General features: G+C 41.2%; 1 protein-coding gene across 2 annotated transcripts in view; it reads right to left on the reverse strand.

Annotated features, from left to right (window-relative positions):
• Nucleotides 1-16,935, reverse strand: part of ttyh3a (tweety family member 3a) — a 21,105-nt gene continuing 4,170 nt past the window's right edge. Inside the window, exons 4-16 of one of the 2 annotated variants that reach the window (XM_077527387.1) lie at nucleotides 14,873-14,984; nucleotides 13,656-13,876; nucleotides 10,652-10,747; nucleotides 9,831-9,903; nucleotides 9,655-9,730; nucleotides 8,665-8,720; nucleotides 8,101-8,190; nucleotides 6,209-6,301; nucleotides 5,568-5,704; nucleotides 4,561-4,734; nucleotides 3,322-3,388; nucleotides 2,854-2,955; nucleotides 1-1,359 (exon numbers count right to left, since the gene is read on the reverse strand). In XM_077527387.1, coding sequence (XP_077383513.1) covers nucleotides 2,875-2,955; nucleotides 3,322-3,388; nucleotides 4,561-4,734; nucleotides 5,568-5,704; nucleotides 6,209-6,301; nucleotides 8,101-8,190; nucleotides 8,665-8,720; nucleotides 9,655-9,730; nucleotides 9,831-9,903; nucleotides 10,652-10,747; nucleotides 13,656-13,876; nucleotides 14,873-14,984 — 1,276 coding nt within the window. In that variant the 3' untranslated portion in view covers nucleotides 1-1,359; nucleotides 2,854-2,874. The remainder of the gene's footprint in view (nucleotides 1,360-2,853; nucleotides 2,956-3,321; nucleotides 3,389-4,560; nucleotides 4,735-5,567; nucleotides 5,705-6,208; nucleotides 6,302-8,100; nucleotides 8,191-8,664; nucleotides 8,721-9,654; nucleotides 9,731-9,830; nucleotides 9,904-10,651; nucleotides 10,748-13,655; nucleotides 13,877-14,872; nucleotides 14,985-16,935) is intronic. The other variant, XM_077527394.1, reaches the window with a different exon arrangement.

The following is a 16,935-nucleotide window of genomic DNA, read 5'->3' on the forward strand; positions in this document are numbered from 1 at the left end:
TACAGTTAAAGTTGATTTATTTTTTTTTAAAAACACGGCAGTAAGTCAAACTCAATAGACCCACATTTCTTTTGTTTTCTCCCATGTACATGTTGAATATTTTGTATAAAACAATTTTGAGAGCATAAACCTGATTAAAAATGAAAACAGCTACCATAACATAAATGAAGCAGCATGTGTTGGTTTCACGTTCTAAAAATCAAAAAGATATCAAAGAGAAAATGTAAAAGCAAGCAATTTTTAAAGGTATGTTTTTCTCTTTTACAATAAATGTTAATGATGCAACAAGGACAACTCAAAACCCGAGACCATGACGGCCAAATGACAACAGTGTACAGAGCATAAAACATGATGGATGGGGGTGGGGGGAACAAAACAAAACAGGCTCACCTAATATGAAAAAAATAAAAAATAAAAAAAAAGTTTGATTGGCACTGCCTGAAGTTCTTCCGCAAACAAAACACGAACAATGGGCGTAAACTCATCGCATTAATCAAATTGTTAGAAATGCTAAAACACATTTGACAGACGCTGCATTGCCACTGCAAAAATGTTGGAAAGTCTACAAAAACAAAACAAAACGCACATTTCACAACTGTTAACGGCTGCATTGTGATGATAGCTGCCAGGTAGATTTGGAGAAGTCACAGATGTGTTCTGTGGTGACAGCTTAAAATCCAAAGTCTGGAGCGAAATTGCGAGAAAAGGTTTTCCAGTAGTACGTTAACGTCTCAAGTATTTAATGATTTGCTCCCTCCTTTGATTGGCATCTTCTTCCATCCTCATGACGGCTTCTTTGCCAGATGCCGTGTTGCCAGATGATGGAATCCTCCAAATTCACAGCTTGGCAGCTCACGGGTGCCGTAGGACTATTTCCAACATCAAATGCTCTGTTGTAAGCTCATAAGACATGCAGTTGTGCACGGCAACTGGTCCCAAACACCAGAGTTAAGACAAAGGTAGCAAAGACACTGTAGATAATGTACACTCAGTCAACATTGCCCGGGGTCAAGTATGAAACGGAGGCAGTGCTCTAAGGTCTCCACTTAAGGTAGGAGAAAAAAAACAAACACCTCCTTATGTCAGGTCTCCACAGTTTCAATGTGGTAATTGTGTCCAGGCTTCATCACTTCCAGTAAAATGATTCCTTATTTGACTGTAAGAATCTGGAATAAAAGGTGAGCTCTAAGTGAGAGTGATCCAAACATTTTCCTACAGGAAGCAACTACAAGGGGGGGTTGGCGGAGTGACTTTTAAGATGTGGTGGCCATTTGGTTTCTCTTCCGGCTAAATTGATGCAGGGATGTTGGGCTCTGGTCGCCTGTTGGCAAGGTACTTCGCCCGCATGCTGGAGGTGTACTGTGCAGGAAAAGCAGATAGAAAAACATCACCAATAGGACCCGATAGTAATCAATACAAACAAAGATACAACAAATAAATTCACTTAAAAGTCTGCAAGATGTTCCCAAGTATCACAGCTCTTTCAAATGAGTAGAAACGTTCTTGAGAGTGGGGTAGGGTGGGGACACAGAGGTTGCACATGCACCGCCCAACATGGCTGCAAACTGCTCACTTTTCAAGCTAAAGTGCAGTCGGTCAGTGATTCCCAACCAAAGTGACAGACCGTCAGGAAATAACCCTATTTCACTAAACGAGATCCCCATTCATTCATCTACACCAGTAAGTTCCAATCACAACAATGAAATGCTCTTTCATTATAGAGCAGAAGGTACAATAAACTTGTGTTGCCATTTCTACAACGACATGCGTCATGGCTTTCCGCTCGTAGGTTAGGCACAGATATCATTTCACACTGTCTGATGGGAGTAAAGTGAGACGAGATCGTCATTATTTCAGCATTCATTTTTTGGTGACATTTTAGTTGGGTGGAGTTTATTTGTATTTATTTTTAATGTACAGAAAAAGGTTGCCTGGCTCAAAGGTTGGGAAACACTGCAGAATGCTACAGAAGTAGCACGATTTAAGAAAGGGAAGTGCATAGATTACATTCATTATAAGGGGACATATTATAGCTTGCTCGTATCACTGGTTTCTGTATGGTCCATCGAGTGTAATATTAAGCAAATGTGTTAATCTTGTTTTAAATACAGAAAAAAAATGCACAACATGTCTCCTTTAAAGGTCATGTTTTCATGTATATGTTGGTATAGGACGTGTCATTCCTGAACAATTAAGGATGCAATCATGCTTCTAACGCCTAAATTCAGAGATGCCCCAACTTACCTACAGATGCGTCTCAAATCAAGACTTTTTTTTTTTTTTTAAATATATATAGTCGTTCAGTTCAAAAAGGAAAATTCAGATGCATGTAGATTCAGTACATACAGATTCATTTCTATTTTTAGCTATGATAAATGAGCTTCACTTTATGCATTGAACTACTGAGGTAAATTAACTTTTCAGTGGTGTTCTAAGATATCGAGAAGCACTGGTATACAAAAGGAATATATATATTTAAAAACAAAACAAAACAAAACAAAACATTTAAGTCAAGTCAGGGTTTAACTGTTCAGAAGAAATTATAGCGTCGTCATCTCCTACTGTATAACCCCAGTACGGTTTATATTGACTCCATTCTGTGACTTTCCTTTTCTGCCGAAATTTTTGATACGCTATCTCTTGTTGAAACCATTCGAAACAACTTTATTGATGACATCTAACGTGTGGCGAAAGAGATAATCCACAGGGACATTCCTCACACTGGGGAGGGAAACATGCAGCCTGGGGGTCAGGGGCCACTGGTAACAAACATCAGGTGGGACACTGGAGTGGAATTGGGTTTTGGGGTCAGGGTGGGGTTGTCCACATGGGGTAGGTTGGCATATTGTGTACCTGTTAGCATAGCAGACGAGGTTACCAAAACGATCTGGAGCTGTCCGACGGCTTAAGCTGCCAGGTGTGGCCGCTGTTAGTGTGGGCGGGAGTCAAATACAACTGGACGGAATGAGGAGGGTGGTGGGAGAAAAGACGACAAGAGTGTAGAGAAGAAATGTGAAGCAGTGTCCAGACCAGACACAGTGTGGCATCGAGGGAAGGGGAGTGAGGGCTTTTAGAGGTTTTAGATTGGAGGTGCTGTTAGAAGGGGGATCACCTCACTGTTGCTGGAAAGAATTCAGAATGACTGACTGTTCTTTTAGGATCAGGGTTCAAAATAGCCACGTTAAGACCAAAGAAGACTACTTGGATCAATATTTTTCCTAAAAATGTATAAAAGGCACCAAAATAAAAGTCCTATCTGCCTTGTAGTGGAGCACTTGGTGGAAACATGGCTAAAAAGGCCGTTTGCCGGTTTCAACTCACCGAGGGTGGAGGAGACTCCCGTCCAATCAAAGGTGTATTTTCGGCACGGAAGTTGGTGTTCTGAGCCCTGCGGGAGAAAAAGCAGCGAGGTCAGTATTGGCTTTCGCAGCTGGACAGCAACAGCTGCATGCACCTCTGTTGAATTCTTTTCACCCATGTGCATGTGCTTTGAACAAGGGGTGTTCAAACAACAGCCGTACCGTACCAAAATGAGAATCATTTACAATCGAAACAATTACGATATAATGCCATGGTAGCCAACTTAAATGCCAGAAGGGGACACATTTTTTTCCTCAATGCTAGTCGGGGACCAGAGAGGACCATGGGTGGCTCAAATGCTTAACAGTAAACAAACAAGAATTCATTTTGTGCATTAAACATATAAACTCACTCAAAAATGGAATATCATTGGAGGTACTGTTTATCCTGCAAATCATTTAGAATCGGTCTACTCGCTTGTAGTAGAGCTGCACAAGATGCAGTGTCAGTGAAACGAGATGTCTGCCATCTACTGGTGAATGGTGATATTATAACTTAAAACTACAGTTGACCCCTGCATTTTCACAGTTCGGTGCCCATTCCCATATATTCCCATTTTTTTTCTTTTTCAATATTTTGGATTGTTCCTCTTTTTTTCTTTTTTTCAATATTTTGGATTGTTCCTCTTTTTTTTCCCCCAGGAATCTCCCTCCTCCACCCACACACACCAATTTCCCTGTTTTTTTCGTGGAAAATATTCAATATTTATCAGCATCTTTTGAAGATTTTTTTTTCGCGTGTGTGGGGTCAAAAAAAAAAAAAAAAAAAAAAAGATTGTTGAGAGATTATGTCCTCAGTGTCAGTTGATGTGTAATGTTGTGCTTGTGCCTCTGTGAGGCGCACAAACACTTCTTTTATCATCCTTTGTTCTTTTATCTTCCTTTTACTTTGAGCCTGAAGGCTGATGAGTGCAGACGTGCTTTGTTGTGCTCCACAATAAATACGCCATACTTGGCTAAAGAAACTTCATTTTTCCGTCATCCATTCACCCGAATGCATCGTTAAGCTGCCAAAACTTAACAGAGATAAAAATATTTCTTGGGGGGTAAATTAATCAAGGGGGCATTCAGAGTGAGGTCGAGGGCTACATGGCCACCGGTTGCTGATCCCTGATATAATTTGCAAAAAAAAGTTTTTAATTTCTTGTCACATGAGAAAAATATGTGGTCACCGTTGCTTTCAACCCAAAGCCCCACTTACATGTACTCTGTCACAGGCGCGTTGCTGACGGTGTGCGCGGTGGCCGGGATGGACGTCTCGCTGCCATAGCTGCTGCCACAGCTGTACAGGCTGGGCATGTGAACGCGGTACAGGTTATCTTGGTTCTGCCTGCCGCCCCCGCCCAGTGAGTCGCTCTCGCTGTCCTCGTAGGCCCTGCCAAGACACGCCAGACAGTGAGTCACCACCAGAGGGAGCCGCTGCCCCACTTTTAGAGACCAGCGCGGTGCCACGTGGTTACATTTGCTGTGTTTGTTCTCAGGCACTTGCTGATGCATGGTCTTTACTGACAATAGGAATGTTGAAGTTTAAAAGCATACGATTTGCACTTACTCGCATATGCCACAAATAATTTCAATGTACATGTGGGTGAAGCACTATAATGAAGACAGAAAAAAAACCTAAAGCTTAATGGAAGAGCCTCAATATAGAAGACCAATTTCCACTTGAAACCAAAGAAGTTTAACAGGGACTACTGGGGAGAACAGGCTGCCTCTGCTCAAACAGGAAGTTCCAGCTGCAATCACACAGATGGACCCTCCACTGCTTGGAAGGAGTCTGTTAATTACATGACCGACAGCTGGGCTTGTGAGAACACTTTCCGGTGAAACGTGACTGCTCGGACAGAGTGGTTCCACCTTCCCGCTGTGGAAGATGACATCAACTCCAGCAGTGGCGGTGACAGATTTAGGCTAAGTCTTCACAATTTCAGAGTAGAGATACAGCTGGAGTATATTGGATGTTTAAAGGGTAATTGTACACAAAAATATTCATGGTTCCGTTCGTTTATGTATCTGAGTACTTCCTGTGGCCACGCTAAAACAAGACCTTGGAATAAATGTTGTCAAGAAATGATTAATTGATGGGCTTGTCCTCATAAATCATTCCGAAGTGTACACAGGAGCGTGCGTCCATAAAACGGCCAATTCAAAGCTTTTATGCTATTTTGACAAGCGTGGTTTTAGAGGTGTTGTTCGGAGGAGCTTTACCGCGTCTTGCGCCAGGTGTGAGGCAGGCTGCAAAGGATGGAGGTGAACATGAGAGCCGTCACGAAGGAGAAGAGCATCAGGTAGATGACGCCCTCAAGTATTTCGTAGCACAATCCTGTCAAGCCCAGAACGTAGTCCTGCAGAAATTGAGCAACACCCGTTTCACCAGAACATAAGACTCAAACAATCACCTAATAATACGGATGTTGCCGTTTGCTTTCAGACGTTGCATTCAAACTAGGTCAAAGCGCTGAGCTCACAGTTGGCGCGCATGCACACACAGGAAGCAGCGCGTTTTTCTCACAGACCTCCAAAAAGCACCACAACGCTCCCCCCATTACACAAGGACTGCCATCCTGTATGCATGGCTTGCTAATGTGGCAGGAGCGTTGGAATGTTTGACTGGAATTTGGAGGCAAGTGAGCAACTCATCATCGTCGGGCCGCTTTCAGTTGGACGGGAAGTGCAGCATAAAAGTGTTATTTGTGAAGACAAGCGTGGTCAGCTGTGCAAGCATGGTAGAAAGGTGGCTTATAGTGACTTCAGCCGCACTGCACTGATGTCACAAGTTAGCGCCGGCTGGGCCACCTTCCCACTAGTGAGCAACCGCCCACGCATGTCTGCAAGTCTCGCTCACTCACCAAATGCAGGCTGCGGCAGTCCACCAAAGCAGTGAGCTGATGAAGGTTGACTTCTGTGGTGTTCAGTACTCCCTGGATCTGCTCCAAACTTTTCTGGAAATGAATTTAAACTCTAAATATGCAATAATGGGCTTAATTGGGGATGTAGCATGACTAGTAGCATACAGAATGCTCTGCCTACATCCGGCAGAATGCCATGCAGTTTGAGATCTGGTTTTTCTTACTGATTTTTTATTTTATTTTTTTAAATCAAAAATTATATCAAAATTATTTCCCCTTTAACCATTTTGTGTTATAAAATAGTCATTTTATACAGTGGTACCTTCAGAAACATGTTTAATTCATTCCTTGATCACACCTATAACATCATACTTTCTAAAAACAAAGTCATGACATAATTAAAAAGAATTTGTTACATTCTCAAAATCCATTCAAGGCATACTGTGCGGCTCGTTCTGTCTGCAAACTTGGGCCACCTGGGGACAGTGTGAGACAACTGTCCATCATCGGAACGCCTATCATCACGAGGGCCACGGGTGTACTGGGGCCTATTCCAGAAACTGAAATGGCTGCCAGCCAATCACCGGGCAACAGACAGAAAGACGGACAATATTCTTAACCTTGCTCTGCAAGATGAATTCTGACGCTATTTGTGAGTTCACAAACTCTTGTACCGAGCCCGTTGATTTCCACCGATCCGAATCACTGGTGGTTTGGACCAATCACAGAGCGACATTGTGTGAGCGGGACATGCAGCTGTGACGAAACCAGGAAGCCAGCACCGACAGCGGCGTTAACAAACAAACCTAACATGGAAGAATGGACGCTACAATTTATTCTGCTCTTGCAGAATTACTCACAGTTTTCTTGTTGAATGTTGAACAGCAAGAGGCGCTTCATGCATTTCTAGCTGGTAAGATGTTTTTTGCTTGTTTGCCCCTCCCCTCGACGAGAACGAAGACGACATTTTCACCAGAGGCCGAAATTATTCAAAACAAACTTGATCAATGCCGCATCGTGCAATCAGCTCGAAGAATTGTACAGAATGTCCCGTCTTTCAAGAGCAAATTACCGTGGAGCAATCCCAGATTGATATTGTGGAGAACTCCCTTGAGTCAAGCGCAATAACAATGGCTATTGCCAGGTTAGGACAATATATGTCACTCTAATATTAATATGACACTCTTCGCAAAGGATATATAATTAACTACATTCTGGTTATATTGTCTGTCTATATGTGTTGCTGTGTTTGTGTTCAAACATCTATTGTTTTAAGGGAATCACATAATGCTAACGTCTGCCTTTGTTGTTTCCTAATATGTGTTAGCATAAACAGTAAGACAGCGGACGAAAAGACAAAATCTGTGGTTGTTTTCAATACACATTGTAATTTCTTTGTTTCATGTATTTCTTTAAAACAATTAACTTCAACTACGAGTGGCAATTAACAGCTTGAAGGCTCTTGTTTGATGAATATTTAGTAATTCTATCTGAAAAAATGCCGCTTGTATGTGAGCTGAGCCTCTGCCAACATAAAGCACTCCTATCTCAAGGCACCACTGTATTCTATTTTTTACACATCTCACTGTCCTCACCACTGTTCTAGTATAAATTATGTCTGTTTGCCTCATAAATGCTTCTACCAGCTCAGCACATTTCTGTGTGTGCGTATGCAGAGTGAAATAAGCTCCACTTTGTGCCAGTCAACACACAGAAGGGACAATAACATGGTGTTGTATTGAACGAATGGCTAATGTAGCTAAATGGACATAATGCGAGGCCCCCAGGTGGGCAGTCAGCAAGTGCACTGCACTTCACCACCCGTCATCACAAATTACAACAATGAACCACTGCTGTACAGCCAGGCGTACTGTATAATAACCGAGACGTACCTGATGTTGGCTGGACTCACTCGTTGACTGCAGAAGCTTCAGCACGTTGTCCTGCATCCCAACAAGCGCTTTGTGACTCGCAGAAAGCTTCTGAAAGAGAACATTAGTTAGACTTTCATATTTATACTTTTATGCTCATGTGCTGCCTCCATTTATAGTCAGGTGAATGCATGCTGACAGTTCATAGATGCAAGATACAGACTATAGGCCATATAGCATCTTTTTCCTTGTTAACAATAGATGCTTACGAGCACTCAGAAGGCTTTCATTTATTCATGCAGTCAAACTCTAGATTTGTTGCAGAAGAGACGTCCAATTTTAGTCTATTCGTCTTTGGCTTCCAACACAAACCCAGTGAAGCAAGGGACAGGAAATGCTGCTGAGCAGGATTATTGTACTCATGTATCATGTCTGAGGCACTGGGAGTGACTCTATATGTGCCCACTTTCACCAAATTCCCACTTTGTGCAGGAAAAAAAATGTGCTTTTGAATAACGTCAGCAAAACATGGTAAAAGAGCGTGAGAAGCTTAAAAGTAAAGCTTACTTGTTAAAAACAACAAACCTGCTGGAAGGGGTTCGTTTGCTCCAAGCTGCAAGTAACAAAGTACTTGAGGACTCCTGTGGATAAAACGGACAGATGAAACAGATCAGCATACTTAAAACTGATGGAAACGGGCCACAAATTGGACAACGCGAAAGCATGTGATAGTACTTCAGATTCGTAGTTCGCACAATAATTGAGGTCACTGAATGGTTTCATGTGCATCTTACACTGAGGCTCCTTAATTTTATGTCCCACCAAACCAAGATAGAAAAACACATGCTGATGTGAGAAGAGCTAATTTCGTCTTTGAGGCTTGTTTTAGGACGCAACCACCTACAGTTGTGAAGCGGCTGAGCTATGACTCATAAGGACTATGAGCCTGATAGGCACAATTGCACAGTGGGAGCAAAATAGAACAGATACAGCCATCCTTAGTTCAACGTAATAAAGCCATCGAAACAACACACAATACTGTCAGTCAAAGTCACAGCAGAGAAAAAAAAAATTACATTTGTCAGTCAGTGTAGCCGTTGGAGGCCAAGGAGAAAAATACATGAATACTGGATTTTTTTTCCCTAGTATTGTTCTCATAATAATCAACTATGACAATCCCTTCCTCAACTCCATTCATCTTGCTTGCCTCATTCACTCTGCACGGGGCTCTCTATAAAAATTGCCTTTTTACAACCATGCCATCTTTAGGCAATTACTAAAACGAGCTGTAGTATAAAAGCTTCTATTCAGTCTCAAAAGGCAGCCCATTGCCCTGTGGCACTGCAGGCAGACACTTTTAGAGGCCTTTTATACACAGCGGACAAGGCCTGCTCTTTAGAACAATGCCGTCTCACTGCTGCACAATAATCACAGTATTGAGAGCGGCATGGGAGGGCGAGACTTGGCTATTCACTCACGTGCGGGGTCCCCATTTAAAACCCGGGAGCGGGAATGTTTAGCCATCACAGTGGTAAAAATAAAGAACAGAACATACCATCAGTGAGTGACTAATACCTTTAGTTTTGTCCCCATACTTGTCGACGACTTGGATGAAATAAGTGTTAGGAGCAACGCAGAAGTCGCTGGTGGCCTAAGAGAGAGATAGGGTGTGTGTGTTTGCTGGGGGGTTGTCAGACCAGTGGAAAACACTACGACACCATGTGATCTTGACTTCACAGGCGGACGCTCACCACAGAGGCAGCCAACTCCAGACCCAGCGAGCCCCAGCTGACCACCATAGCCACAACAGCAAACAAGCACACCCTAAGGAGTGCAAGGTCAACCAAACCATTACAAGTCTACATTAATTATACTTGATCATGTCATGCACTGACTGTATAAAATAATTCTGCCTATACAATTCTGTATGAATTTTGCAAGTAAGATTCATGTATTATTTTGTGGAAAATGAGGGGACGACACAAAACAGACAATCCAAGTACTTTTTCATTGGCATTTGACTGAACGCATTAGAATGAATCAAATTATGCTCATTATCATAGCTGTAGTTTGCAGTGGTGTAGATAGACTGCATCATATCAGAAAATCTTAACAATATAATCATGTGCAATTCAAAAATACTAAAAACATAAAACTAAATGTTTATTAATAGCACTTTGCCAGTGTCAGCCAAAACAAAGCATTATTATCGTTGTGAAAGGCTGAATTGCTGCAGTGCATTTATACCTTATATTGTGGCAAACGAGTGAAATGGACAATGTAAAAAGTCATACCTTCTATGTTTCAATAAATCAGTGAGTTAATAATTACACAGCTGTTCAAAATATCAAAGTGGCAGTGGAGTGAGTGTGCCACAAAATGTCTTCAGTTTACCAGCCGCGCACGGGTGGCATCAAGTTTATAGAGCATGAAATCATCTGGTCTTTACTAAATTGACAAGGTGGGTCGGAGACTTTTATGTAGCGTCGTTACAAGTCTTTCTGTGCCAGTGGCTACAAATCACTTGCAGTGACATACTTGTTTCTCTTGTGCACTTCAGCTTGCGACTCACCCGATGAGCGTCCCCTTGGAGTTGCGAATGAGGCCGAACAGCACCAGCAAACAAATGAGGACATCAAACAGCAGCAGACAGAGATAGCCCAGCCACCTGTGAAAAAAAAGGACATGCCAATACTGTTCGTCAACAACCAGAAAGCACAGAAATGATCTTTTGACCCTTCAGTTTGGCCCACATACATTTTGTCCCCCCCCCCACAACACTGTTGTTAATAAATGGAACATACGGTCGTAAGGTAAACTGCGTCAATAACATTCCAATTTGGCTTGATACTCATCTACCATTGTTGCCCCTTTCCTTCATCAGTGTCAAAGGAAAGATAATACCTAAGCAAACAAGAAAATGAGATGAACAGATGTGAATGACGATTTGCAGAGTGACCGTCAGGGTGAAACGGCAAAAGAGAATGTGACCTAGATAACGTCTCTGCTCATTACCTGAAGCTCCGTAACAGCTTGACACCCACACAACTCAAGCTAATTAGATCCTATACAAGAGATACCTCTCCAGGGGCCTCATTTATAAAGCTTGCATACGATCAAAATGAGGCCAAAACACGACGTACAAACATTTCTGCGCCAAAGGTGGTATTTATAGAAAACAAACTGAACGTGAAACTTTACGCACCGCCACGTCAAGTCTGGACCTACCGTACGCAATCCGCACATTCTGGAGACATGGGAAAACAGCGACCCAATCAGCTTTGTGGTGCATTTCTTCTATTCCTCAAACGCCATGCATGCTGGATGTTGGGTCACATTATAATATTTTGTAGACTTGCTCAAACGTCACAAGCACGCAGCGGGGCAGAAATCTGCATGCGAATAAACGTTTTAAATACCAATCTTCCCTCATTGATCACCTATCTTGAAAAAGCCTCATCCAACAAATCACAAATGACAACTAATGTGGGCATATATTGCACGCACTACATCATCGCGCCACTACATCATCGCATCAACCGCCCGCCGAGCAATTGCAATTGAAGGCTAAATAAAACTATATTGACACAAGACAATAGGGGTGTTAAAAAAAAAAAATCGATTCTGCGATATATCGCGATACTTCATCGCGCGATTCTCGAATCGATTCAATAATCGGCAAAATCGATTTTTTTGTGTGATTTTTTTTTTTTTTTTTTTAGGATTCACACCTTAAGCATGGAAGAATGTTATATGACGGAACATTAAGCCTTAATATTTTATTTCAATGCTGTTCAAACATGAAACAAATTACAACCTCTATAAGACTGAAATTTCAGATAAATAAATAATACATTTTCATATAAATCTTACACTCTTCAAGCTTACTGAGTAGTATTTTCTAAATTTGAATGAAAAAAAAATCGCAACAATCGACTTATAAATTCGTATCGGGATTAATCGGTATCGAATCGAATCGTGACCTGTGAATTGTGATACGAATCGAATCGTCAGGTACTAGGCAATTCACACCCCTACAAGACAATAAGGTTAAATTTTTATTTTAAAAAAAGCTGGAACAATACAGTCTGATACAAGCATCTATGGAAATAGGGTTTTGTTATGCAAGTACAAGAAAGAAATGCGCGCGTCAGTAAAGTCTGTCATAAACGTTCACAATGCAATCCATGCAGCTGTGATTCTGGATGAAGATCCATAAACAATTGGGAATATTAACAACAATAATAGGGCAGCCTGTTGATCGCCTAATTTTGAGACAATTTAGTCAGAGGAAAGACAATAAAAATTGTTAAATTATTTTTTTATGCAACCTTTACATCAGAGCAAATTATCATCATCAATTCATTATTATTATTATTATTATTATTAATTTATTTTTTTCCTTAAAAAAATAAATAAAAATCTGCCATTGTGCGCCCTGCGGCGGCATTATCGCAATTTGCCATGCTTGCTTTTATTGGCGTTCCGTGACTCGACCTCTTACAATGAGGGTTTCAATTTGTACAGCTTTTTTTTTCGAAATAGGACATACCTACTAATCACACAAAAATTCTGTGTAGGCTACATCATGGTGAATTTAGCCTTCTTTCTTGCCTTTCGTTGACCGTCCAAATTGTTTTGGTTTGGTATTCGCCAACACGTGCTGCTTATTAATACGCAGATGAGTTGCTTTCCATTGGCAAATACAGGGTGAAATAGGCGGACTTAGGGCGGGGAACGGCGTGGAATCTGCTGCGCACATCGGTTGGGATCATGTGGTATTTATAAAGGGAATTTGCGTGCAAATATGCGTATAGGTGTCTACGCATGGTTTTATAAATCTCTTTTTTTTTTCCTGCGTACGTGAGTTTTGAGTTTCGTTCGCAGTACTTTTCTGTGCAGGTGTTCATGCACAGTTTTCTAAGAGGCCCCAGGTGTTATATAACTGACTTTGATGTTCTTATCAGAAGCAATCAGTCCTTGATATTGCTGTCCACCCTGTCACAACAGGGTAACTGCTGGTTTAAGAAACTATTTTCAGAGGCATTATTACTACCAGCATTTTGTCGGTTTTCAATGGGGCTGAAAGTTGCACAATAAATATTTATACTTATGTTTCATAATTATCTTCATGTGTGTAATCAGATGTCAAGATTCGCGTCCACTCTGTCGCAGTGAAATATCAATTGATATAAAAACCATTCAGAAATGTGAAATATTTGTTAAACAGCATACAGTTAATTCACCAATTCAATCATGATGCTAAATGAAGGTCCACCAACAGCTTATTAAATTTTAATATTTAAAAACAAAGTCTACCCTGTCATGAATCTGAACTTTGTGGGTGCTGAAATAGGTGAAAATAACATTTTAGCTTACCTTCTTAAAACAAAGTCTCAACAATTACAAACCACCCTCAGTATGATGCCATACATAATACAGACCTGTCAATAAACTTTGAAAAGGCATATTTATTTATCGAATCTCATTGGCTGCAAATCTCTAGTGAGTGTATATACATGTACTGTGTATTGTTTTCCGTATTGTGTGGTCCCCTTTGTTATTGATGGGCTCACCTGTACCAATCATACAGTTCGGTCCTAACAGCCACCTGCTCCAGAGAGAAGTTGTGTTTGTCCCAGAAGGGGATTGCTGCCATCTGTCTGACCAGCTCGCCCAGATGATGCTGTAGCTTTTGGATGATTGGCAGGGATCCATCCATGAATGAGGACTGATCCTGAAGTTTCTTCAGCGTGCCATCTACTTTCCCAATCAGTGAGGACGTGCTGTCGGAAACCTGCATCCAAGCAGGGGACAATCAAGGGGTTAGGGCAGGGATGTCAAACTCATGTTAGCACGGAGGAAAATACATTACCAAGTGGGCCACATCGGTAAAATAACGGTATATAACTTAAAAACAATTAACGTCATTTATACGCAGATTTGTGGACCAGCTCTAAATTACGGCGCTCAACTGTAATCATGTTGTTCCGAAAAAAAAGCACAAATGCAAAAGAAACGTGGCAACACTTTGCCGGTATACGTTCCGGATGTGTTAAATCAACCTGTTTTGCATATATATTGTTCCCACTTCACAGAATGCATTGCGTGGCGCAGTTAATGACGTTATATGGATGCTAATCCTTATCATATCTATTTGTGTTACCAGTATTTGAATTTGTGTCGTATTTAACACGTTTAAGATGGTCTATGATTTAAAAATAAATAAATAAATAAATAAATTAATAATAATAATATTAATAAAACTAATCGTAACTTTAAGTTGTGTGTAAAATAATGACATCCAGGTTGATTCCCCCATTGCATTGCTCATCTGAGGACTACTCGTGAAATTACAAATTATACATATTTTGATTGTGGCCGGCTGATTAACGCTTTGACTGCCAAAGACGTTTCATGATGATTAGTAAAATTCCATTGAATGGAATGCGATCTTTCATTTCGTAGCCACATTGTATATGTAGTAAAGGCAAACAATATGCTTTTTGCCTTGAAAGATGAGTTAAAATGCTCAAAAGCGGCTGGCACTGTGGATTTTTTTGTTGCCTGGCAGTCAAAGAGTTTAGTCCAACAATACCATTTTTTTTTTTTTTTTTTTTTTTTTTAACTTTACAAAATCAATCATCTTGCGGGCCGGATTAAACCCCTTTGCGGGCTTGATCCGGCCCGCGGGCCGTATGTTTGACACCCCTGGGTTAGGGGAATGCACAACATGTTTTGTGGCAGAAGGGGGAAAACAACAATGGTCGGAATCTGGAATATTCTGTCTCACCAGCTTCTGCACACCAGTGATTGTGCGATTTGCGTGGCGCAGGGAATAAGTCACCCGATTCACTCCGTCGCAAGTCTCTCCGTTCCCATAGAAACCCACAGCAATGCCGGCGCTGACAAAGAGAGTAAGGGAGGGAAAATGGGGGTGGGTGAGAAGGGCTCAGTGTACTGTGGTGATTTCGCTTAAAAAGACAAACCGAGGTGATGAGAGTGAGCGAGGAAGTGAGAGGAGGCGTGTTAACTCCACATTAACCCTGTCAGTTTAGACGCCTGAAACACCTTGCACGGAACCATGGAAACTCGGCAGAACGGACCCCTTATGGATGGAGGCCCCGAAGGCCTGAGTTCTGACAAAGGCGGCACTTTATCAGATGGTATTTGGAATGAGAGGCCTCGGGTTGCAGAAAAGCAGCTCTGGGGGATGGATTGGGATGCTATTTTCTGTATTTTAATGTCCAATTCGTTTGTAGATGGATTTACTGGAGTAAAAGAGGCAGGCAGAATCTCTGAAGTTAATGATAAGTAGCTTCAACCAAGGTTATTTTAGTAAACAAAAACTAACGAACTAAAACTAAAATTCAAAAACATTTTCGTTAACAAAATAAAATAAAAACGAAAAAGCTTTCTAAAAAAAGAAAACTAACTGTAAATACATTTTACTAGTGTTAATTTTATCAGCTGTTTTTAAATTTAGTTTCAGTTTTAGTCCAGTTTCAATCACACTTGTTAGTTTTTATTATAGTTAGTCAACCTCCTCCCATTTTTATTTAACGTAATTTCCGGACTACAAGCTGCTACTCTTTTCACTTGTATTCTACCCTGCGGAGAGGTCGCACTATAAAGGAAGCGCAAAAGCACCAGTTAGAGCAAAACAAACCAAGTGAGGCCAAATACGGTAGGAGTGACAGTGAGAAATGCATAAGAAGCTGCATTTAAGTTAAAGGCAAGGACTTCAATGGTAGTACGCAGGAGGACGACGATGGCATGAGAATTACCGGTCATAACTGACTTTAGAAAGGCTCAGGCTGGTTATTTTTGTTACAGTAATCTATTTTCTACAACCATGTTATTTATACACATTTACTGCCGTGTTACTGGCAAGTACTATAAAACACGGATTTCATTTAGCCATTTGATGTTATTGCCTCATCAAGCACTTCAAGTTTTGTTCTGTTGTTATACTGTACTACTACTATGACTGCAGGACGTGCGCTGTATTATTTGTGCACTTCACGAATGCTTTTCAGATGTTCAGAAATGGGACGCTTTGCGTTCCTAAACAGTCATCTCTATCCCGACAATCTCCTCTGTGGTGGCAGGAACCCTTATATACCAATGCGGTAACATTAAAACACCTGCGGCTTACAGTCGGGTCTGGCTTACACATGGACCAATCTCAAGTATTCCCCAAATTTAGCTTGCGCGGCTTATAGCCAGGCGCGACACTTACAGTCCGGAAATTACGGTATATTAAGATTTTATAATGACACAGTGACAATTTGACTGGAGAACAGGCTAGTTCTATTACCATATTGCCTATCAAAAATAAATGTTTAGAAATCAGAGCAAATCGAAGGTAGATAAAAAACAAGTGTGGCCACAGAGAAGCAGTTTGAAGAGCCTGAAATAATATCCTAATTCCGACATTTCAGCAACATCCATTCAGAGCATAGTGGGTTTTCTAATCAAATGGGGTGATGACATGAGCACCGTTTCAAGCTGCAGTCAGAATAGTCTAGTGGTGTTCAGCCAACAGTGCATCATTTGCGTTTTTCCCTCTTCCTGGGCAGCTAATCTTTTCCTCTCATGCGCTGCGGTGTGAAAAGGGTGGACAAGAGACATGTCAAAACAAAAACAAACAACTGGGATGGAAGTATGGAAAACATGCACAGCTTTTCTAGTATTGGGGTAAGCTGTGGTCCCAAAATAATAATATTCCTAACTGTCGGTTTTGACAGGCAAACACAAATGCTTCCTCTGTGTATCTTGTTTACTATTGATGGGGGAAAAAAATCCTTTGGTAGCAAGCGGACGCAGAGACAGAATGATTGTGATGCAGTTGAT

Source organism: Festucalex cinctus, chromosome 1 (genome assembly GCF_051991245.1).
Source record: "Festucalex cinctus isolate MCC-2025b chromosome 1, RoL_Fcin_1.0, whole genome shotgun sequence".
Classification (NCBI taxonomy): Eukaryota; Metazoa; Chordata; class Actinopteri; order Syngnathiformes; family Syngnathidae; genus Festucalex; species Festucalex cinctus.